This window comes from Mercenaria mercenaria, chromosome 13, assembly GCF_021730395.1.
Source record: "Mercenaria mercenaria strain notata chromosome 13, MADL_Memer_1, whole genome shotgun sequence".
Classification (NCBI taxonomy): domain Eukaryota; kingdom Metazoa; phylum Mollusca; class Bivalvia; order Venerida; family Veneridae; genus Mercenaria; species Mercenaria mercenaria.
Window position 1 is genome coordinate 40,158,562 of NC_069373.1, and position 25,377 is coordinate 40,183,938.

General features: G+C 35.1%; 1 protein-coding gene across 1 annotated transcript in view; it reads right to left on the minus strand.

Moving 5' to 3' along the window:
• The window catches only part of LOC123528672 (ER degradation-enhancing alpha-mannosidase-like protein 1), a 42,853-nt gene that overhangs the window by 8,980 nt on the left and 8,496 nt on the right, over window positions 1-25,377 (minus strand). The window contains exons 3-10 of the mRNA XM_045308572.2: window positions 25,047-25,147; window positions 21,295-21,466; window positions 17,165-17,348; window positions 12,199-12,290; window positions 9,419-9,501; window positions 8,447-8,567; window positions 6,109-6,353; window positions 4,466-4,562 (exon numbers count right to left, since the gene is read on the minus strand). Coding sequence (XP_045164507.2) covers window positions 4,466-4,562; window positions 6,109-6,353; window positions 8,447-8,567; window positions 9,419-9,501; window positions 12,199-12,290; window positions 17,165-17,348; window positions 21,295-21,466; window positions 25,047-25,147 — 1,095 coding nt within the window. The remainder of the gene's footprint in view (window positions 1-4,465; window positions 4,563-6,108; window positions 6,354-8,446; window positions 8,568-9,418; window positions 9,502-12,198; window positions 12,291-17,164; window positions 17,349-21,294; window positions 21,467-25,046; window positions 25,148-25,377) is intronic.

The following is a 25,377-nucleotide window of genomic DNA, read 5'->3' on the forward strand; positions in this document are numbered from 1 at the left end:
TCAAGATGAACATTCAGACCAACTTTCATACAGATCCCATGAAAAATATGGCCTCTAGAGAGGTCACAAGGTTTTTTCATTATTTGACCTACTGACCTAGTTATTGATGGCACGTGACCCAGTTTCAAACTTGACCTAGATATCATCAAGATGAACATTCTGACCAATTTTCATGAAGATCATGTGAAAAATATGGCCTCTAGAGAGGTCACAAGGTTTTTCTATTTTTAGACCTACTGACCTGGTTTTTGACCGCATGTGACCCAGTTTCGAATCTGACCTAGATATCATCAAGATGAACATTCTGACCAACTTTCATAAAGATCCCATGAAAAATATGGCTTCTAGAGAGGTCACAAGGTTTTTTTATTATTTGACCTACTGACCTAGTTATTGATGGCACGTGACCCAGTTTCAAACTTGACCTAGATATCATCAAGGTGAACATTCTGACCAATTTTCATGAAGATCCATTCATAAGTATGACCTCTACAGAGGTCACAAGGTTTTTCTATTTTTAGACCTAATGACCTAGTTTTTGCCCGCAGCTGACCCAGTTTCGAACTTGACCTAGATATCATCAAGATGAATATTCAGACCAACTTTCATACAGATCCCATGAAAATTATGGCCTCTAGAGAGGTCACAAGGTTTTTCTATTATTTGACCTACTGACCTAGTTTTTGAAGGCACGCGACCCAGTTTCGATCTTGACCTAGATATCATCAAGATGAACATTCTGACCAATTTTCATGAAGATCATGTGAAAAATATGGCCTCTAGAGAGGTCACAAGGTTTTTCTATTTTTAGACCTACTGACCTAGTTTTTGACCGCACGTGACCCAGTTTCGAACATGACCTAGATATCATCAAGATGAACATTCTGACCAACTTTCATAAAGATCCCATGAAAAATGTGACCTCTAGAGAGGTCACAAGCAAAAGTTTACGCACGGACGGACGCACGGACGGACGACGGACGCTGCACGATCACAAAAGCTCACACTGTCACTTTGTGACATGTGAGCTAAAAAGCAAAATAGTGCTACGGAACCTGTGCAATTTTAGTCAGTTTATTACAGTGAATATGTGTGTTAAAGCCCCAACTTTTACTACCCTGGCAGTAAGTTTTGTAGGAGGAGCCTATGAAATAACAAGGCTACTCCAGGCTGTCTGTCAGCTAAAAATAGCTCACTTTCAATGATTCACAAGCAAATGTAAACAATGGTCAGTTGAAGAAGAAATATGAACTTACATGTTTTGATGATTACAAATTAATAGTATACATATTTTGTGCATCCATATCAATATCATTGTTATGAAAAATTGAGTTGAGCTAGACTAGAATTCCTGATTTTTAAACATCTTATTAATGTAAATTGAACAGTGAAACTCGAAATCAAACATTCTTAACTTTTCTGTCATTACTGGCAGGTCCATTAATTGAGATAATGTAGCAATAAATGCAGAAATAATAAACTATTTAAGTCTGAGATATAGCACAACGCACACAAATTAGCAAGTGTTGCTGTGATAAGGTCTATTAACAAGAGCACCGCCTTGCGGGTGCTGACGCTCATCTGATTTTTTTTTGTATAATAGAAATATTGTCCTACCCATCATTTTCTAAGTCTAAAAAGGGCCATCATTCTTGCAAAAAGCAGGATAGAGTTATGTTTCTTGATGTACAGTGTCCACTTATGATTGTGAAAAACTGTTGCAAGTTTTAAAGCAATAGCTTTGATAGTTTATGAGAAAAGTTGCCTTAAACATAATATTCAACCAAGAAAATGATTTTCTAAGTCCAAAAGGGGCAATAATTATTGCAAAAAGCAGGATGGAGTTATGTTGCTTGCTGTACAGGGTCAGCTTATGATGGTGAACAAGTGTTGCAAGTTTCAAAGCAATAGCTTTGATAGTTTAAGAGAAAAAGTTGACCTAAACATAAAACTTAACCAAGAAATCTGATATTTTCTAAGTCCAAAAGGGGCCATAAATCTTGCAAAAAGCAGGATGGAGTTATGTTTCTTGCTGTACAGGGTCAGCTTTTGATGGTGAACAAGTGTTGCAAGTTTTAAAGCAATAGCTTTGATAGTTTAGGATAAAAGCTGACCTAAACATAAAACTTAACCAAGAAAACTGATTTTCTAAGTCCAAAAGGGGCAATAATTCTTGCAAAAAGCAAGATGGAGTTATGTTTCTTGATGTACAGGGTCTGCTTATGATGGTGAACAAGTATTCCAAGTTTCAAAGCAATAGCTTTGATAGTTTAGGAGAAAAGTTGACCTAAACATAAAACTTAACCAAGAAATCTGATATTTTCTAAGTACAAAAGGGGCCATAAATCTTGCAAAAAGCAAGATGGAGTTATGTTTCTTGCTATACAGGGTCAGCTTATGATGGTGAACAAGTCTTCCAAGTTTCAAAGCAATAGCTTTGATAGTTTAGGAGAAAAGCTGACCTAAACATAAAACTTAACCAGGCAACGCCGACGCCGACGCCGACGCCGACAACCGCTCAAGTGATGACAATAACTCATCATTTTTTTAAAAAAAATCAGATGAGCTAAATATGATAAGCTATTTGAAATAATTTATCACTGTATGTCTGTTATTTAGTAAGTTCCACTATATCTTTAAAACATTTTTGAATAACACATAAAATATAACTGCAAAAATGATTATGATACTCTATTCAGTTTAAAAATTCAAAATTACTTTTCTGGAAAAGTTTTACAATGCACTCTAGGTGTTAATTCTATTGATACATCAAGCCTTCTGCTGATCAAGTTTGTTGATAAACCATGTTATGTTTGATTAACCATGTGGGAATTGTTTACATTCCTTGTTTCTCTAGGGTTCATGACCTCATTAGCTCCTCCCGGCAAATTCAAATTTTTGGCAGTTAGGTTTAAATAATTTTTTGAAACCATACTTCACAATTTTTTGTTTTAAAAAATAAAAACACCAATTGATAAAGAATGTTTCAATGTGTATTTATGCAATTTTTCATAACTTTTTATTCAGTAGTTTATTTAAAATTTTGAAAAAGGGCTCTCTGATGTGAAACATGCATAATTTATATAAAAACCTGCCCCAGCGCCATTTTCTGGCTTTTATATGGCAGTTGGGGGTTTAAGTTTCAATCCATTCCCATAAGTGGGTACTGAGATACAAGCTTATATACAAAAAGCAAACCAGAAACTGCTAAGTCAAAAATGGGGCACAATTTTGTTAAAATGCAAAGCAGAGTTATGGAACCTGTGCATTGCATGTTAAATCATGACAGTGAACAAATGTGTGAAGTTTCAAAACATTTCCGTTAGTGGGTACTGAGATACCAGCTTTCATACAAAACCTTAACTAAAACTTTCTAAGCTGAAAAAGGGGCATAATTTTGTAAAAAAAAAAAAAGCAAAATAGAGTTACGGAACCTATTCAATGTAAGTCAGTTTATCACAGTGAATAGTGCGTTTAGTTTCAATCCATTCCAGCTTACACACAAAAATTTAACCAAATCGAAACGCCACACAAGGAAGCGGGCGAGTCCAATAGCTCTACCTATTCTGTGAATAGTCGAGCTAAAAACGAGGACAAAAAAAAACAAAATTATTTCAATGTGGCTGCCTTGATAATGCCAGTGTGACAAAAAGATGTACATCAACCATGTGTATCTTCACTAGCCCATATACAAATATTTATCTACCATGACTGTTAGTTGGCTGTTATGACTATGAGTCTTGAATTAAAGTGTAAGAGCCTTAAAATTAATAATGACTAACACCATTAACATAATTTATACATGAACATATGATAGGAAGAACTCTGACTTTAAGTTTAAACATAATTATGCAACAGACTGGAAGAGACAATGAAATAGTGATGTAAACAGCTTATCGCTGATACCACTGGTATGAATTATTTGGATTGTACAATTGTACATCCGCATTTGAGAACAGAACTTTGACTTTGAAGACCAGTCTCATACCTCCAGCATCTGATTAGCTGATTCTGATCTCAAACTTGAAACTGACCAATGGGAGGGCAGCAATCCCAGACTGGTATCAAAATAACTTTTGCAACTTTGAAACTAGGACTAGTTTTCCCATGAAGCAGATTTAGTGCTATTCTGTTTGATCAACTAAAAGTCTTGAACAATGCCAAAACTGTGAAATCATTAATATTTGCGGGGGACTTATATTTGAGTCAATCAATGAAATTTAATTCAAAAACAAACCACTAAAATTTCCATCCATTTTATGTTTAAAAGTTGAAAACTATGTTTATATATTTACAGCTGTTTTGGCCAAAACCATGAAATCTCATGCCCAACAAAATTAAGTAATTTCACAGGAACTAGAGTCAAAGCTGGATTTAAAACTTACTCAATAATTTTTTTTATCATTTGACTGAAGTGCTGCCGAAAAACCTAGTACAAACAATAGCATATCTGAGATATACCCACCAGGTATAAATATTTACAGGTTTCACTAAGAAAGAAACTCTCCATCCTGTCCTCTAGTTCTTTGGTGTTCACATCATGAATTGTTCCATACCCACACCTGAAAGTATCAATGTTATTATGTTAACTTTATCGTATTAAAACTGTTAGTGTATCATCAGTCAGGGCTGTAACTGTTTTAAGTTATGTAACCTATTTCAGTTATTTTTTCAAGCATTTTATAACCTGCATTAGTTATAAAATATAAGTTAACTCAGGTAAGTTATTCAAAAAAAGTCTTTTTGCTTTTCTCACAAAGTGACCTATACAGTGAAATAAGTAGCAATCTGTGGTTAATCAAATTCTCTTTTAGTCTGATCATGACCTGATAAGCATAATGGGATTTATAGCTTTAAACCTTTGGCGTAAAACTTTATCAGCCTTGCATAAAAATTTTTACTGCATAGCTGGAATGATAAGAGTTCAAGGATTCAGGAAATAATTACATTAGTCACATTCAAAATGAGGAATTGGCACAGGAGGGCTTTGTAATATTTTATGATAACTGAAACAAGTTATGAAATTATAAGCAATAACTCAAATGGGTTATAAACTATGATAACTTGAAACAGTTACACCCCTGACTGATCATGAAGCAAGTTTGAGCCTTTTACACCATCTGATGAATTATTTTCTTCTTCACCAGTGCTTGCATCTAAAAAAAATACCTCTCCAGACAAAATATATCCTACACACACAGTATCCTCAACTCAATGCATAGCCTAGCTGCATTTTCTCCATGAAGTTATTTCTTTCATTATATATATTTTGTATGCCACTAACAGAAAAATCATAAAGTAACAATATATGGCTTGGTAGTCTAAGAGCATTGTTTTAGGCAGCTATTAAAGTCAGTGGGATTTGACATTTGCCCTCATCAGAATTAGCTGCCCAGTAGAAATATTCCCTTCCTTTAGCTTTGTTGGCTCATATGTGCAGTCAAGCAGAACCATTTAAACAAAATTGAGAAAGGTCGATACAAGAGAGCTTCTGACAAAGTTTGATGAGCATTTATCAAATGTTTTTTTGTTTTTGTTTTTATTTTAACTCTAACAACCCATAATGAAAGTAAAGCAAAAAGTTTGATGAAAATACATCAAGCTGTTGCTTAAATACTTTTCTATATTTTAGTTTTGGCAGCCACAGTCATGCAAACCATTTTGGACAAAACCTGAGAGGTTTATGCTAAGATACATGTACTTCATACCAAGCTTGGTGCAATTCTGACCAGTAGTTTAATAGCAGAAGGTGTTTAAGTAATGTTATGAACAAGGAATTACAAACCATGTGTGATGGACGACCGCTGGTTTAGGTGAGCTAAGAAAAGACAGTTGGAGGTTTGCTATAAAATTTAAGACTGCATGATCTCTAAAATCAAACAACTGACTTACTGACTGCATTACAGGCAATTCAGTTGCCAAGCAAAACCATGTGTAGTCTGTCTGAACAGGAAGACTGAACTGCTAATTAAAGTTTCAATTAAGTCTTATGGAGAACCTTTTTTTATTTCAAGCAGTTAAGTGCCCAGTATCAATTAACTTGATAAAATAACTTGCACTGCTCTCCTAAGCATATAGTCCTAACAAAATTAGTTTACAGTGACGTACTCTGCTTTAGCATGCTCATTTATGCTGTTGTAGATATCTCGTCCAACATGGAGGTAGAATGGATTTTTTGTGGCTTGATAAAGAAAGTATGTTGACTCAACAAGTTCTGGCCTCAATGGATAAAAAAGAACATCAGGTGCTCTAAGGTTCCAGTTGAAACGTTCCGGCAGGGAGTCATACTTGCGCCATATTGCATAGAAAATAGCGTGTGAGCAAATAGCTTCATCTATATCACCATGTAACACCTAGAAAGACAGAAATCATGAAGATGAGATTTAAATCAATGTGTTAAGTCTGATGGCAAAAATTCAATAAATATATTTTATCTGGCTGCGTTTGGATTTCATGGTAAATGCATAACTGTTTTTATGCCATACCATACATGTCTCCTTGATTCATTGATGCTATAATGTGAAATTGACAGACTGAACACAGAAGGAAATATGCTATAATAGATTTTCTAGATGTTTAACAGAGTTATGGTTCTTATAATCTACACTTCCTCTCATTGTCCGCTGTTTCAAATTATATTTCATTCCCTTCCATAGATTTATAAAGTAACTGTCCTTAGTATTCAAAAGAGTTAACGAAAAGGGAGACAATCTGTTAAAACAAAAGCTGTCAAGAAGACAGAGCTCTTACCTATTCAACAACATTCTTTTATGATGAACAAGGGGCATAACTTGCCAAGACTTATGTCACTGAATTATTATATTACAATTTATTACAAACTGAAATTTTATAAATTTATTATGGCAACGATAAAAATTTGCATGCAAAACAAACTTTTTCAGGTCTAATAAGGGCAATAAGTTTGACAGTTGGTTGCATGTAAAACTTGAACCAAATTTTCAAAATAAAAAAATGTGTAAAAAGCAGGATGGAGTAATGTTTCTTGCTGTATGGTATCAGCTTTTGATGTTTAACAAGTGTTGCAAGTTTCAAAGCAATAGCTTTGATAGTTTAGGAGAAAAGCTGACCTAAACATAAAACTTAACCAGGCAACGCCAATCAAGTGATGACGATAACACATCTTTTTTTCCCCCAAAAAATTAGATGAGCTAAAAAGAAAAAAGAAAAAGAGGTAAGAAACCTTGTATATTAACTTGTCTCATGATATTTAAGACCTGTTTAAAATTCAAATTAATACTTGTGTAGGCTCCAAAGATTTTCAGGAATGAAGGGAAAAGACATTTTTTAGAGTGCAAAAAAAAAAAAATTATCAAAAGAAAAATAACAGTTATGGCACCTGGTATGTGAATATAGCTCAGAACTCTTGAAGCCTGCTTTAAGTCTCAAAATGTAATGCCTGAAATGGCTCTAGAGATATCTAAAGAAAACAATAGATGAGAAAGGACATTTTTTGGGTGCAAAAAAAAAAGTTGGAGTGATGACACTTGGTATGCAAAGTTGTGTTATGACTCTTGCAGCCAGTTTTAACTCTCAAAATAATATCTGCACTGATTACAAAGATATTCAAGAAAAACAATACCAAAATGATGGGTCAGGCCATTTTCTGGAGTTCAAAATAAACAATGATTTTTTTCAAAAGAGGTCAGAGTAATGAAACCTGTATGTGAACTTGCCTTATGATCCTTAAAACATCTCCAAATCAAAATAACATGTAGGTTCAAGAGATATTCAAAGAAAACAAAACAGAACTGAACATGTTTTTTTTTAACCATTTTTTTTTTTAATTCTGTGGAATTATGATACCTTTCAGGTGTACTTGTCCCCTGTCTTTAAGTTTCAAAATACTATCTGTAAAGATTCTGGTGATAAACAAAAACAGAACTGAAAATGACAGAATCTGACACTTTCTGAAATGTAAAAGGGAAATAATTTTGTCAAAAGAAAAGTCAGACTCATGAAACCATATGTGAACTTGTCCATGTTTCAAAAGATAATCAAGGAAAATAAAACATGGAATAATGGAACAGAACATATTCTGAAGTACAAGAAGTGGAATAATTTTATCAAAAGAAGTCATGAATGAGTTGTAAAACCTGGTTTGTGAACTTGTCTGATGACCTTTAAAGCATTTAATAAGTTTCAAAGTAATATCTGTGTCAGTTACAGAGATATTCAATAAAAACAATTAGCAACTAACAGGACAAACAGATTTCTATTTAGCCATCGTCCCTGTCCTCACCTCCAATCTTTGTTTTGTGGGGGTATAATAAGCAATCATGTAGTACTGATCAACAGTCTGCAAATTTGCATGCCAACTGGGAACTGAAGCAATGTATCTTGCACTGTTATTTAATCAGCTAACCACTGAATCACTGACTAACAAGATCAACCACTAGTGGAAGACAAAACTGGCTAAGTACTGTACCTGAACTCCTGACCATGCGGCCTGTAAAGCATCTATCCAGTAGTTGGCTAGATCTCCTGACGACATGTGAACATTAACATATATCGGAGCATTACCATCACCATGGTTACATTTTAATCTCCTGAAAAATATATATAACACAAAAGAATATGAAACTTTTCCTCTGCTGTAAAGAGGTAACATTCTTAGTACATGTATAAAACTATAGCTTTTTATTTTCAATAAATTTGTGGAGAACAAATTTTGACTTCAGATATTCACCAGACTACATTTTTAACAAGTAGTTTAACTCCAAAGAGATGGAGCTGGACTACAAGTAAATTTCTAAGAAAATACAAATTTTGATAACCAAAGCACAGGTATCTTACATCTGTGATAAAAATACAGTATGCAAGACTGCATTATTAGTGTTTTTGTTTTGTTTTTATTGGACTTCAGTCTTCAAGTCAAACTGACACAATTCAGTTCATATAGCAACTTTTCACATTTCTATGGTGGAGAAAGACCCCCAGGTGACCCTCAAAGCATTATTTCAGGCATTAGAACCATCAACCTTCCATAAGCCAGCTAAAAGGCTTCCTTACATGAAGAAATTTACACTCCAAGCAAGATCTAGAACCCATAAACTCAGAGCAGGACAACAACTGATTTAACCACTCAGAGGTCAAAAATAATAAGTGTATAAAAAGAACAAACCTGCATATTAAGTTATTGCTTCATATCAAAATTATTCTAGCTGTCATCAATTTACTAGACTTGTCTCCACAAATGTATTTATCTTTATAACCTATGACCATGATCTCATGTCAAGATATTTAACTTTTTTATGTAATATTAACTATGAAATATATCATCATACTGTAAATTCTTCCATTCAACCAAATCATATCATTTTCAAAAAAAAAAAAAATTTGCAGACCATTCAATCAAATAAGAACAACAACAAGTGAGAAATGCTATGGAATTACTTACCCTCGTCTCATATGAAATTTAATGGATTCATAGGATTCATTGAATAACCTGAGATCTTCTTCATCACCAAACAATATATAACTCTGAAATAAAACCATTTCCAAGAAATATATAAACACAATGTTTGTAAAACACTTATGCCCCCTGATTGTCTTTCCCACATAAATTAGTTTATCACATGTTTGATGTCACGTGAGTGTAATAAAGCCATTACTTAACAAGAGCTGTCCGTAAGACAGCCAAGCTCGACTATTCGAAATATTGTCACAGAAGCAGGAAATTATTACCCAAAATGTGAAATATCAAAAGAGTTTTAAGTTAGAAAGGGGACATAATTTGACCAAAATACATATCAGAGTTATGGGACTTGATGTTATCAACTAGTTTTATAACCCCGAAGAAACATGTTAAGTTTCAATTCAATATCTGCATTAGTTTTGGGGATAGTAACTTGCATGTAAAACTTTAACCAGAATTTTCTAAGTCCAAAAGGGGGAATAATTTGCTCAAAATACATGTTAAGAGTTATGGAACTTGACCCAGTGAGGTTGGTAATTGACCTAGAAAAAGAATAAATAGGTTTCAAAGCTATATGCCTTTTGGTAATAGCTGTATGTACTTGCACGCAAAACTTTAACCAGGATTTTCTAAGTCCAAAAGGGGGCATAATTTGCCCAAAATACATGTCAGAGTTATGGGACTTGGTGCTATCAACTAGTTTTATAACCCGGAAGACACGTGTGAAGTTTCAATTTAATATCTGTAGTAGTTTTGGAGATAGTTACTTGCATGTAAAACTTTAACCAGGATTTTCTAAGTTTAAAAGGGGGCATAATTTGCCCAAAATACATGTCAGAGTTATGGGACTTGACCCAGTGAGGTAGGTAATTGATCTAGAAAAAGAAAAAATAAGTTTCAAATCTATATGCCTTTTAGTAATAGCTGTATGTACTTGCACGCAAAACTTTAACCAGAATTTTCTAAGTCCAAAAGGGGACATAATTTGCCCAAAATACATGTCAGAGTTATGGGACTTGACCCAGTGAGGTAGGTAATTGATCTAGAAAAAGAAAAAAATAAGTTTCAAATCTATATGCCTTTTAGTAATAGCTGTATGTACTTGCACGCAAAACTTTAACCAGAATTTTCCAAGTCCAAAAGGGGACATAATTTGGCCAAAATACATGTCAGAGTTATGGGACTTGACCCAGTGAGGTAGGTAATTGATCTAGAAAAAGAAAAAATAAGTTTCAAATCTATATGCCTTTTAGTAATAGCTGTATGTACTTGCATGCAAAACTTTAACCAGAATTTTCTAAGTCCAAAAGGGGGCATAATTTGGCCAAAATGAAGGTCAGAGTTATGGGACTTGGTGCTATCAACTAGTTTTATAACCCCGAAGACACATGTGAAGTTTCAATTAAATATCTACATTAGTTTTGGAGATAGTAACTTGCATGTAAAACTTTAACCAGAATTTTCTAAGTCCAAAAGGGGGCATAATTTGCTCAAAATACATGTTAGAGTTATGGAACTTGACCCAGTGAGGTTGGTAATTGACCTAGAAAAAGAATAAATAAGTTTCAAAGTTATATGCCTTTAAATGATAGCTGTATGTACTTGCATGCAAAAACTTAACCAAGGTGTGACGCCGACGCCGACGCCAGGGTGAGTAGAATAGCTAGACTATTCTTTGAATAGTCGAGCTAAAAATGATAATACATTAGTGTAATAAAGCTTTGACGACATTGTCAATTATAGTATAGGAATGTTGGTCAAATTGACTTGTTTATATAGTAAAAGAAAGTAGAACTTTCGATATTTCGACAGGAAAAGCTAACATATGATAAAAAGAATATTACATTTGTGACTCTCCAAATTGAATTTATTAAACTCGTTGAATAAATTCAATATGAAAAGACCCTCATGTAATATCCTTTATGTATAATTTTTAGACTCGAGTATGCTGTGACCTTAACCTTTGACCTGATGGTACTAAGCTTAAGCATTCTCCAGCTACTGATCAGAAACCATTTTTGGTCTCAATGTCATTTTGACTTTGTTGTTTTGACAGTATGGTCATCTGCTGACTACCAGCAACCAATGACGTATGACCACTGTTGACTAAAATATTCTTTACTTACTGATTAGAACAAAATGGAATATCACCCCACAAGCAGACAGGACAACCAACATGAGCAAAGTTAGGTATTAGCAACAAAAGTATGAAACTATATCTTTCTTTTATGAATTGATAAATTAAACCTTTTTACGTTACATTGTGTTGTGTTTTTACACTTTCTTCAATCATACATTATGTAACAGAGGTCAGTATTTGTGAACTTCTGAACCTATTTCCTTCTTCAGTGCAACATACTGACAACTTCCCAACTGAGGATTAACACGACTTTATCCACCCTGGTCATACTTCTGAACAAAACGTTCTTGAAGCATATAATACTAACTATTCCAATCTTAAGTGTATCAACTAAGAGCATGTATTTTAAATTTATCCATTTTTAAAATAATATACTTTATTTGTACCAGTCTTCAGCATGTATTTTAATGGAGAAAGCATTCTAGATATCAACCTTTGAGCACATATTCTTCAAATAATTACATTGAACATATATCTTAATTGTAACAACCTTGAGCATGTATCTAAAATGAGCATGTATTCTTAATGTACCTCTCTTTGATCATGTATTCTAAATCTAATCGCAATGAGCAATTATCATTTATATAACTGCCTAAATGTATTCTCAACATAAGTTACATACCTTGAGCATATATTCAAAGAAAGAGTCCAATCCAGCACCAAGACCGCTCATTTTTCCAACCCATTCACCAGTCTGTATATTTATAACATTCCCTATAAAATTGATCAATTTTAAAGTTAGGCTTCATTGTCATTAATCAAAATAAATAAAAGACGTATTTAAAAGAACACTTCTAAATTTCAAAGATGCAAGAAATTCATTTTATTGGACAGATTGCTTGATTAAAAAAAAAAATTTACCGAAAGAGGAAATGAGTGAAGGACAGTGGGTACAATATGAAAATACAAACTTTTTTTTACTTTGGTATGTGGTATGGTAAGATAAATTGAAATGTGAAAGAATGACAAAAAAGGTTGTAGGAGATACCCCAATAAACTTGATGCTTGTCTTCCTTGACCTGAAAATATTGCTTTAAAGGGAGGATTGGTGTACTAAGAAACTATTAGAAATTTAAACAAAAGAAAATGAAAACAGGGGAACATGAAAGGAGGTGAAACTAGCAAGTATAGAAAGGATGGGTGTTTACTAGGATAATAAGAAATAAGAAATAATTTCAAGAATGTGGAAAAAAGCATTAGAGGGTTATCTCTACTAACACTGATCTTTGATGTTCTTTTATATGAAAACAAGAGCGCCGCCAAGCGGGGCAATATACGCCCGAAGGCTTACACCATAGGATGGGAGCAAAATTTTAAGAACTTGACTATTGTAGCTCCAAAGGACTGGAACAACAAAAGGAAAACTTCAAAAAACAAATCTAAGTCCACAAAAAAAATATTCAAAGTCTACAAAAAAATCCTTATCAGGTACAGGTATGTAAAATACACCTTAAAATTGGAGGTACCATCCATGTTGTACCACAGAAAAGTGGTCTCGGTTTTTCCCTACGGCCAATAATAAAAAAGTTTCAAAATAAGCTATTTACAGTAACATAAATGGGAAGTAATTAAAAAAAAAATTATTGTAAGTACAACAAGAGCCATGTTAGACATGGCCAATCCCCCCGCCGGGCATTATATAATTGAAGGCTAAAGTTCCTGGCAAGTTAGTGTCTGAAAGTATTCATTTTGGGAGAAGCTTTGAAAAACCATTTAGTTGTGGTCCACATCAGGGGTTTTAAAGATGTGGAAGAAAGAATTATTCAGTGGTGAGGTGGTTTACTGCTAAATTTTATTAATTTTCATGAACAGTATAGCTGTATGATGTTTTTCTATATGGCTACTGTAAAACGAAGGAATGGAAAGCTAACAGGGAACAAGAGTGCCAGAATGTCACAATATATGCCCATCACAGCAAATTTTTTACTCTAGCAGCTGTTTTTTTTTTTAAAGAAAATATGATAAAGGGGAATAACTCAAAAAGTAGGCAAGGTAGAGTTATTGTTCTTGCACACTGCACTTCCTCCCAATGTGTTCTATCAGTGTATGAAGTTTGAAGAAAATCCCTCCAGTACTTTTGGAGTTATGCTCCGGACAAAATTTTTAAAGAAAATATGATAAAGGGGAATAACTCAAAAATTAGGCAAGGTAGAGTTATTGTTCTTGCACACTGCACTTCCTCCCAATGTGTTCTATCAGTGTATGAAGTTTGAAGAAAATCCCTCCAGTACTTCTGGAGTTATGCTCCGGACAAAAATTTTTAAGAAAATATGATAAAGGGAAATAACTCAAAAAATAGGCAAGGTAGAGTTATTGTTCTTGCACACTGCACTTCCTCCCAATGTGTTCTATCAGTGTATGAAGTTTGAAGAAAATCCCTCCAGTACTTTTGGAGTTATCCTACGGACAAAATTGTTTAAGAAAATATGACAAAGGGGAATAACTCAAAAAATTGGCAAGGTAGAGTTATTGTTCTTGGACACTGCACTTCCTCCCAATGTGTTCTATCAGTGTATGAAGTTTGAAGAAAATCCCTCCAGTACTTTTGGAGTTATGCTCTGGACAAAGATCGTTGCGGACGCACGCACGGACGGAGAGCATTTCTAATATCCCCTTCGCCTTTGGCGGGGGGACAAAACAAGAGGGCCATGATGGCCCTATATCGCTCACCTGTTAACATTGCACTTGAGGACAAGAAGGTCCTCAGAAAAAATATCTAAGTCCAAAGGACAGGAACAACAAAGGGAAGAAATTTAACCAAAAAAAATAAATAAATATTCTTACCAGGAACAGATATGTCAAAATACACCTAAAAATTGGAGGTACCATCCATGTTGTACCACAGAAAAGTGGTCTCGGTTTTTCCCTACGGCCAATAATAAAAAAGTTACTAAAAATAAGCTATTTATAGTAATGTAAAAGTGAAGTAATTAACAAGAGCTGTCTCCATAGGATGACACATGCCCCCGATGGCACTTTAAATGAATAGTTATGGCCGGTGTTCGAGTTTAGGACCTTTGACCTACGGAGCTGGGTCTTGCGCGCGACACGTCGTCTTACTGTGTCACACATTTATGCGTAGTTATTTTAAAATCCATGCATGAATGACAAAGATATGGACCGGACACGCCCATCAATGCACTATCATGAAAAAAGACCTTTAACATCTAAGTGTGACCTTGACCTTTGAGCTACGGACCTGGGTCTTGCGCATGACACGTCGTCTTACCGTGGCACACATTCATGCCAAATTATTTGAAAATCCATCCATCAATGACAAAGATATGGACCGGACACGCCCATCAATGCACTATCCCTTAATGTCTAAGTGTGACCTTGACCTTTGAGAAACGGACCTGGGTCTTGTGCGCGACACGTCATCTTACTGTAGTACACATTCATGCCAAGTTATTTGAAAATCCATCCATCATGACAAAGATATGGACCGGACACGCCCATCAATGCACTATCCCTTAATGTCTAAGTGTGACCTTGACCTTTGAGGTATGGACCTGGGTCTTGCGTGCGACACGTCGTCTTACTGTGGTACACATTCATGCCAAGTTATTTGAAAATCCATCCATCGATGACAAAGATATGGACCGGACACGCCCATCAATGCAATAACCTTTAATGTCTAAGTGTGACCTTGACCTTTGAGCTACGGTCCTGGGTCTTGCGCGCGACACATCGTCTTACTGTGGTACACATTCATGCCAAGTTATTTGAAAATCCATCCATCGATGACAAAGATATGGACCGGACACGAAAAATGCGGACAGACCGACAGACCGACAGACCGACGGTTCAAAAACTATATGCCTCCCTTCGGGGGCATAAAAAGAAAATTATTGTAAGTGAACAAAAGAAGGATCTGCCAAATAAATCTGTTGACACAAATGAAATTTCAGATCAGTATCTTCATTAGTTACAGAGATATACCCATTTTAATTTGAAATAAAGGGAGGTAATTTGACATAAAATCAGTCCATAGTTATCTACCCTGATTGGCTCAGTCCAACTAATGACAAAATAATGAAATTTCAAATAAGTCCTATAAGTACTTACTGATATAAATCCATTTTGATTACAATCAGGGGAGGTAATCAGATATAAAATAACTCTGGAACCTACGATTGGATCTGATTTGTCATGGAATCCAAGATTTATTGTTGTTGAAGATATTTTGGAAGTTTGTATCAAATAAAATCATAAATGAAGTATCTATATGGCTGCAAAAGCCAAAATAGCCAATTTTGGACCTTTAAGGGGCCATAACTCTGGAACCCATGATGGAATCTGGCCAGTTCAAGAAAGGAACCAAGATCTTGTGGTAATACAAGTTGTGTGCAAGTTTGGTCAAAATCAAATCATAAATGAAGCTGCTATTGTGCAGACAAGGTCAAAATAGCTAATTCTGGCCCTTTCAGGGGCCATAACTCTGGAACCAATTAAAGGATCTGGCCGGTTTAAAAAGGAACTGAGATCTTATGGTGACACAAGTTTTGTGCAAGTTTGATTAAATTCAAATCATAAATGAAGCTGCTATTGTGCAGACAAGGTCAAAATAGCTAATTCTGGCCCTTTCAGGGGCCATAACTCTGGAACCCATAATGGAATTTTGCTAGTTCAAGAAAGGAACCAAGATCTTATAGTGATACAAGTTGTGTGCAAGTTTGGTTAAAATAAAATCATAAATGAAGCTGCTACTGTGCAGACAAGTTTAAAATAGCTAATTCTGGCCCTTTCAGGGGCCATAACTCTGGAACCCATATTGGAATCTGGCCAGTTCAAGAAAGGAACCAAGATCTTATGGTGATACAAGTTGTGTGCCAGTTTGGTAAAAATCAAGTTATAAATAAAGCTGCTATTGTGCAGACAAGGTCAAAATAGCTAATTTTGGCCCTTTCAGGGGCCATAACTCTGGAACCCATAATGGGATCTGGCCAGTTCAAGAAAGGAACCGAGATCTTATGGTGATACAAGTTGTGTGCAAGTTTGGTTAAAATAAAATCATAAATGAAACCACTATGGTGCAGACAAGAAATTGTTGACGCACGCACGCACTGACGACAGACGAAGGGTGATCACAAAAGCTAACCTTGTCACTATGTGACAGGTGAGCTAAAAAGCTGGGTATATTGGGAAATGGTAGATGGGTAGGGTGTGAAAGGGGGATAATAAGAGTTAATACAATGTAATGAAAGATCCTAGGTGAAAACGATCTCCAGTATCCAAAATGAATGCTATCTTCCCTTTAATAAACTTCTTCCTTATGTGAGGTTTAATGGTAACAGGAAATGTAGTAAAGTCTATTACATTATGTAGCCAAGGAAACTTTAACCTCAGGGGGTAACAGGACTATTTTAGAATACAGCCTTGTAACTCACTGCTCAGAAGCAGCCAGTTAGATGCTGGGTCTGAACTATTTAAACACTCAGATGGGAGACAAGTCTCTAAACTCAAGCAGCTGATGGGTAGTTTCTGCACATACATATGAACCTGACCAATGCGAAGGTTGAATTTTCAGACTGGTGTACAATCTCAGTTTTATAAACTAGGAGTCAGAACTTATTTTGATAACTAACCAATTAGCCCTGTAACATTGGATTTGTAATGTAAAATTCGCCTGACAGCTCTCCTTGCTGCTGCCTCGAAGGTTGGATCCCCAATCAGGCGTGACAGGATCCCAAACTCCAGGACAAGGGTACCAGCCCCTGCTGTACATGTCTCATTTATACAATCTACAGGAACTCCTTTATGTAAATTTACCTGAGAATTAAAACAGAAGTACATTCAATTATCAGGTGAAAATGAAAGAAATGTTAGAGATATCTTTATTATGCTTGTTAAATATGATTCCAAAAATCTTGTTTTTACACACTTTGATTAATAGACTTTCCTTATGTCACTTTAAACATCTGAAACATGACCATACTCTAAAAACTTCTTGTAGAAGGTAAACATTTCATTAAAGCCGCAATTTTAAAATTTGAGCAAAACAGCACAATTTTTTTTTAAATGACAGCTATGAGGTAAGTTATGAGTTGGTAACTTTTCAAGAGCTGTCAGTTGACAGCGCGCTGGACTATTCTCAGTGCTTGATAGTATAATATAAGCTATGAGTAAAACTTTAACATTACAATAAGCATATTCTAAGTAAACAAGAGCTGTCCGTAAGACAGCCAAGCTGGACTATTCGAAATATTGTCCCAGAAGCAGGAAAATATTACCCAAAAAAGTTAAATATCAAAAGAGTTTTAAGTTCAAAAGGGGGAATAATTTGACCAAAATGCATATCAGTTATGGGACTTGCTGCTATCAACTAGTTTTATAACCCCGAAGGCACATGTGAAGTTTCAATTCAATGTCTGCATTAGTTTTGGAGATAGAAACTTGCATGTAAAACTTTAACCAGAATTTTCAAAGTCCAAAAGGGGGCATAATTTGCCCAAAATACATGCCAGAATTATGGGACTTGAACCAGTGAGGTAAGTAATTGATCTAGAAAAAGAAAAAATAAGTTTCAAATCTATATGCCTTTTAGTAATAGCTGTATGTACTTGCACGCAAAACTTTAACCAGAATTTGCTAAGTCCAAAAGGGGACATAATTTGGCCAAAATGAAGGTCAGAGTTATGGGACTTGCTGCTATCAACTAGTTTTATAACCCCGAAGACACATGTGAAGTTTCAAATCAATATCTGCATCAGTTTTGGAGATAATAACTTGCATGTAAAACTTTAACCAAAATTTTCTAAGTCTAAAAGGGGGCATAATTTGCTCAAAAAACATGTCAGAGTTATGGGACTTGACCCAGTGAGGTTGGTAATTGATCTAGAAAAAGAAAAAATAAGTTTCAAATCTATATGCCTTTTAGAAATAGCTGTATGTACTTGCACGCAAAACTTTAACCAGAATTTTCTAAGTCCAAAAGGGGGCATAATTTGGCCAAAATGAAGGTCAAAGTTATGGGACTTGCTGCTATCAACTAGTTTTATAACCCCGAAGACACATGTAAAGTTTCAAATCAATATCTGCATTAGTTTTGGAGATAGTAACTTGCATGTAAAACTTTAACCAAAATTTTCTAAGTCTAAATGGGGGCATAATTTGCTCAAAATACATGTCAGAGTTATGGGTCTTGACCCAGTGAGGTTGGTCATTGATCTAGAAAAAGAAAAAATAAGTTTCGAATCTATATGCCTTTTAGAAATAGCTGTATGTTCTTGCACGCAAAACTTTAACCAGAATTTTCTAAGTCCAAAAGGGGGCATAATTTGCCCAAAATGAAAGTCAGAGTTATGGGACTTGCTGCTATCAACTAGTTTTATAACCCCGAAGACACATGTGAAGTTTCAAATCAATATCTGCATCAGTTTTGGAGATAGTAACTTGCATGTAAAACTTTAACCAAAATTTTCTAAGTCCAATAGGGGGCATAATTTGCTCAAAATACATGTCAGAGTTATGGGACTTGACCCAGAGAGGTTGGTAATTGACCTAGAAAAAGAAAAAATAAGTTTCAAACCTATATGCCTTTAATTGATGGCTGTATGTACTTGCATGCAAAAACTTAACCAAGGTGTGACGCCGACGCCGACGCCAGGGTGAGTAGAATAGCTAGACTATTCTTCGAATAGTCAAGCTAAAAAGGGGCCATAATTCAGTCAAAATGCTTGATAGAGTTGCCTCCTCCTTTTTACAGACTGGGGACATGATGGTAAACAAGTATGTAAAATATGAAAGCAATATCTCTTTGGACTTTGAAAATATTTGGGGTGGTACGCAAACTTTAACATTTGTGTGACGCTCACGCTAACGCCGGGGCGAGTAGGATAGCTACTCTTTTCTTCGAATAGTCAAGCTAAAAATGGGTGCATCCCTAACTGTTTAACAAAGCAGGTTCTAATTGTATGACATTCAATGTTATCAACTTACTCACTTCTTTAAATCATTGTGTCCTGACAGACATTTACATAGTAAATTATTAAAAAATATTGTCTTTAAGATCTGTCACTGACCTTTTATACAAAGTACTTCAGATCATAAAAAATTCAGGTAGCTATTATTATATCAGTTTTTAATGTTTCTCTTGTTATTTCACACCCCTATGGTAATTTCATGTCACAACAATTCTAGAATGATCCTGCTATTTTTGTTAAGGTACCCATTATGTTAACTTGCAAATTATGTAATCTCTATAAGCGATTCTGGCATTCTCAGTTCTTTATGAAAAGCCATCTCTGCATTTCATAAGAATTGCCAAACAAGAATACATAATCATACTGAAACTGCAGAGTGTCGTTACTGGTCCACAACCATAAAATAAGTTTTGTAGATTTTATATGTAAGGCCACACCAAATTGATAAGTTGTTCATCGGATTTTTTTCTGAAAAATTTGAGGCGGCGAGCGAAAAAATAATTTAAATATTTTTTTGGTTTTTGAGAAAATCAGGAGCGAGCGAAGAGCGAAGAAATATATTTGTCTTCATTTGGCCCTTGACTGACTAATAAAAACCTTAAAATATAATGTATAGCCCTTTTAAATTAAAAAGTAAGTCCCAGGGATTGAGAAAATCTAACCTGCAGACGCATATCAAAGCGAACTCATGAAAAAAAGGTAATAACATTGTCATACAGTACACTGTAATATAATATCGAATCGATTATTTACTGCTATGAAAATGTAGCATTCTTAGCTGACTTTACAAAGTTTTTGATACATCAAGTATCTATGTGAGTGTTGCTAAATCTTTTAATACTAAAGCTTCTGATTTATTTACTGTCAAAGTCTACACCAGGAGAAACAATACTCTTAAGTCTGAATCTAGACACAGTTATGCCCCTTTTTAACATAGAATATCTTTAATTAAGTTTTATAAAATGATCAACAGCTCTGTACTTTAATAGCTTCTGACTATTATGCCCCTTTAACTGGCAAAGCTCTGATCTAGTAAAGTCGAGCATGATGTCTTCTGTACAGCTCTTTTTTCTAACTTTAAACTTTCATAACATATTAAATTTGTTGAAACAAAGTCTCAATTAAAGTTTGAAATGGAGATAAACGTGCATTAACATTAGTCTACTAAATGACTGGAAAATTTGAAAATCAAAACTGTCCTGAAAACAACTCGTAAATACCGTAATGTAAATTCCTTACCCCACCAACTTTCGTATGCGGATCATTTGGACAGAAAAAAACAGAAAACAGGTAAGTGACAGGCATCAATAAGTATTTACCCTTACCAAAAAAATGTAGATTGATGTTATTAAACAAATTAGTATGTTTTTCTTCATCCAGTTTTCAATGAAATAAATCGATTTTTGTAGTATGTAATTTAGTAAACATTTGAAGAAAATGGCGTAACTGCATAAAGGGGAAATAACTTTAATGCAACTAAATACAAGTGTTATGATTTATTATAGACGATGTGTGTGTAGTATGCATTTATTTTGATTAAAATCCATTTGAGAACTATCTGGGACTGGATGTATACGCATTTATACACTTTTACGTCCGTAAATATTAGCGCACCAAAAAATTATGGACTGGTTTTTTTCAATGGGGCGAGCGCCAGCCAAAAACAAAAAAAAAATTTTTTTTGTGTTTCTGAAAATACACGAGCGGCAAATCCGATGAACAACTTTTTAATTTGGTGAGGCCTAAATAAGGCAAACACAATGTATGTAGTAAGATTACTATTTTATTATTACCCTTGGAAATGGAATTCCTGTTGCAGTGTTTTCAAAGGCATTAATAAGTCTAGACGCAAGATCGTGGGCAAGTTCGAGCAGTTCACCATTGTAATCAGATGGAACAATGTTTCCAAATGGCTGATCCGGGTCGATAATTAGCAGATGTGAAGAAAGCAATCCCGCCAGTACCCTGACATACAGAAAGGAAAACATTTAACTAACTATCGGTAACTAAATCTCACAAGATGCAAATAATTCAAAATTCTTTTATTGTTCATTTTAAATGTAAAACAAGGGTGTATATATCCATATGATTCTATTGTTTACATAAAATTACAATAAAGCATAGGAAAACAAGTGAATGAAGTATTGTGCAATACAAAGTCCCCTACTGGAGGGCACCTAATTTTCTCTACTGCAGTATAACATAATGAACTGATACCTGTCAATGATGTATAAACAATATTGTACTATATATACAATATGTAATAACAACACACTTGGATTAAAATGTGCATATAAAAAAAAACCTAGTTGTTTTCATATTGAATTGTTTTGGCTGATTATATAAAAGTTATCATATAAGTTATTTATAGTAACAACAAAGGGAAATTAATCTTAAAAAAAAAAAAAAAAAAAAAAAAAAAAAATCTATATAATATAAGTCCACAAGAAACTCTTTACCAGGTAGAGATAGGTCAAAATACACCTAAAAATTGGATGTAACATCCATGTTGTACCACAGAAAAGTGGTCTCGATTTTTCTCTACCGCCAGTAATAAAAAAGTTACAATAAAATCTATTTATAGTAATAACAAAGGGACGTAATTCTAAAAATAAGGGTGTCTCATGGTGGGGAACATTTGGTCCAAGTTACATCAAAATCCCTCCATGCATGAAGAAGAAATGCTCTGTACAAAGTCATTCTTGAATTTGACCCTTGACCTCTAAATATGACCTTGACCTTAGACCTAGGGACCTGGTTCTTGCGCATGACAATCCGTCTTATGTTTGTGAACATTTGTGCCAAGTTACATCACAATCCCTCCATGCATGAAGAAGAAATGCTCCAGACAAAGTCATTCTTGTGTCTGACCTTTTGCCTCTAAGTGTGACCTTATCTTAGACCTTGGGCCTAGGTTTTATGCATGAGATGTTGTCTCATCCAGGGGAATATTTGTGCCAACTGATATCTAAATCCTGTTTTGCATGACAAAGTTATAGACCGGACAGGAAAAAAATCCTCTTGACCTTTGATCTCAAAATGTGACCTTGACCTTTTAGCTAGAGTACTGGGTTTTGCATCATCTCATCATGGGGAACATATATGCCAAGTAATATTGTAATCCCTTGATGGATGACAGAGTTCTGGATCGGACAGGAAAAAAACTTTATTGACCTTTGACCTCGAATTGTGACCTTGACCTTTGCGCTAAGGGTCTGGGCTTTGCGCATGACATGTTGTCACATCATGGGGAACATTTGTGCCAAGTAATATTAAAATCCCTTCATGGATGGCAGAGTTATGGAGGGGACAGGAAAAAAAACTCTGTTGACCTTTGGCCCCTAATTGTGACCTTGACCTTTGAGCTAGTGGTCCGGGATTTGCGCATGACACGTCTCCTCATCATGGGGAACACTTGTACGAAGTGATATTAAAATCCCTTAATAAATGTCAGAGTTATGGACCGGCACGAAACAGACCCTGTTCATGCTATGTTAACATTTGACCTTGACCTTTGAGCTAGGGGTCTGAAAGTTGTGCATGACATATCGTCTTATTATGAGGTACATTTGTGCCAAGTAATATTAAAATCCCTTCATGGATGGGAGAGTTATGGACCAGACAGGAAAAAAGCCCTGTTGACCTTTGACCTCCAACTGTGACCTTGACCTTTGAGCAAGGGGTCCTGGATTTGTGCATGACACGTCATCTCATCATGGGGAACATTTGTGCAAAGTTATACTAAAATTCCTTCAAGGATGGGAGAGTTATGGACCGGACAGGAAAAAAGCCCTTTTGACCTTTGACCTCCAATTGTGACCTTGACCTTTGCGCTAGAGGTCCGGGTTTTGCGCATGACACGTCGTCTCATCATGGGGAACATTTGTGCCAAGTAATATTAAAATCCCTTCATGGATGACAGAGTTATGGACCGGACACGACATTGTGGACGGACGGACGGAAAAGCGCATTCCTATAGTCCCCGAAACTGGTTTTCAACCAGTAGGGGACTTATAACATGAATTAATATGAGTAATACAATATTACAACACTCTACACATTAGACTGGATTCTGGAAAGAGATCTTCCCTACTATAAAATATATGACACAGCGGGTAAACTTTATGGATTTTCCTTACAAAAAAAAGAACAAAAACAGAAACAAGAGGCCTCAGTTGCTCACCTGAAGAAAACCATAACTATTTGACTCTGCTTCTAAGTTTGGTGAAAATCCTTTAAGCTATTCCTTAAAACAAAAGTTATTTAAAGTTTTTTTTTTATTTTACTTTCATGCACCAAAAAACGCATAACCATCAGAAGAAATCATTCATGTGCCCCAATTTGAACAAATTAGGAAAAAGACATTAAAATGATGTTACAGACCAAGTGTTTGATGAAGATTCATCATGCGGACGGGTTCATGACAAGAAGTACTGTAAAAGTAAATTCCTATTTTAAGCTCTAGTTTTAACAAACAAGGTAAAGGACCTTATAGTAATGCTCCAGACAAGGTTTGATGAATACCCATCAAAAGTTCATGAGAAGAACTCATTTAAAGGCATTTCTATTTCTAATTCTAGCAGCCCCAAAAAAGGGCCAAGCACCTCCAAATTGAAAAGATTTTTGGAGAGGACACAAGAACAATGCTACAGATCAGGTTTCTTGAAGATCCATCGCACAATTCGTAAGAAATCATAAAATGGTATTTTTATCTTTTGACCTAGTGGCCCATACAAGAGGCCAACTGCCCCCATTTGAATAAATTTGAGAGGACTTTATGATGATACAAACCATGTTTGATGAAGATCCATCTAGCAGTTTATGAGAAGAAGTTGCAAAAAGGTATTTCTAATTTTAGCTCTAGCGGTCCCTAAAGGGGGTCAGGTGCCCCCATTTAGAAAAAATTAGGGGAGAACCTCATAATAATGATTCAGATGAAGTTTGAAGAAGATCCATCAAGCGGTTCATGAGAAGAAATATTTTAAAGGTATTTCTATTTTTAGCCCTAGCGACCCCGAAAAGGAGTTAAGTGCCCGGATTTGAACAAAATTATGAAAGAACCTTATAATGATGCTACAGATCAAGTTTGATGAAGATCCATCTACATTTGTAGCAGTTCATGAGAAGAAGTTGTTTAAAGGTATTCCTCATTTTAGCTCTAGCAGCCCCTAAAAGGGGCCAAGTGCCCCCATTTGTACAAAATTGGGACAGGAACCTTACAATTATGCTACAGACAAAGTTTGATGAAGATCCATCAAGTGGTTTATTAGAAGAAGTTCTTTAAAGGTTTTCATTTTTAACTCTGGCAGCCCCTAAAAGGGACCAAGGTGAACCATTTTAACAAACTTGATACAAGTTTAAGTCAGGATGCTACTGACCAAGTTTGGTGTAATTCTGACCAGTAGTTTCCAAGGACAAGACGTTTAAGTAAAAATATTGACACAGGACAACTGACGATGGACAACGGATGTCAGACTATCCACCTATATTTAAAGCTCACCCTGAACAAAGGTCAGGTGAGCTAAAAATATTAGAACTCTAGAACCTTATTGTTGCTTCAAAAACCTGGACTGTGGTATTCTGGAAAGTGAGGTTCTCTGATATCAGATTTACAGCTCTTTTGAATTCTGTTGTGTTTCCCAATATCTGAAATATTCACAAGACATTTTAAAGCCCCAAACGTCATGTTAAGGTATTTTTAGAACATCAGGTACAAGTTTCAAGTTACATTAAATACAGAAGTCAATTAAGACAAAAAAATTGTGTCAATCACCAGGTATTTACACTCAAATTATTACCAGAATATATTTACTGAAGCAACAATATTTCAACTTTTTGTCTTGCCGACCAGTAAATTTAACAGTCACTGTGTTAAT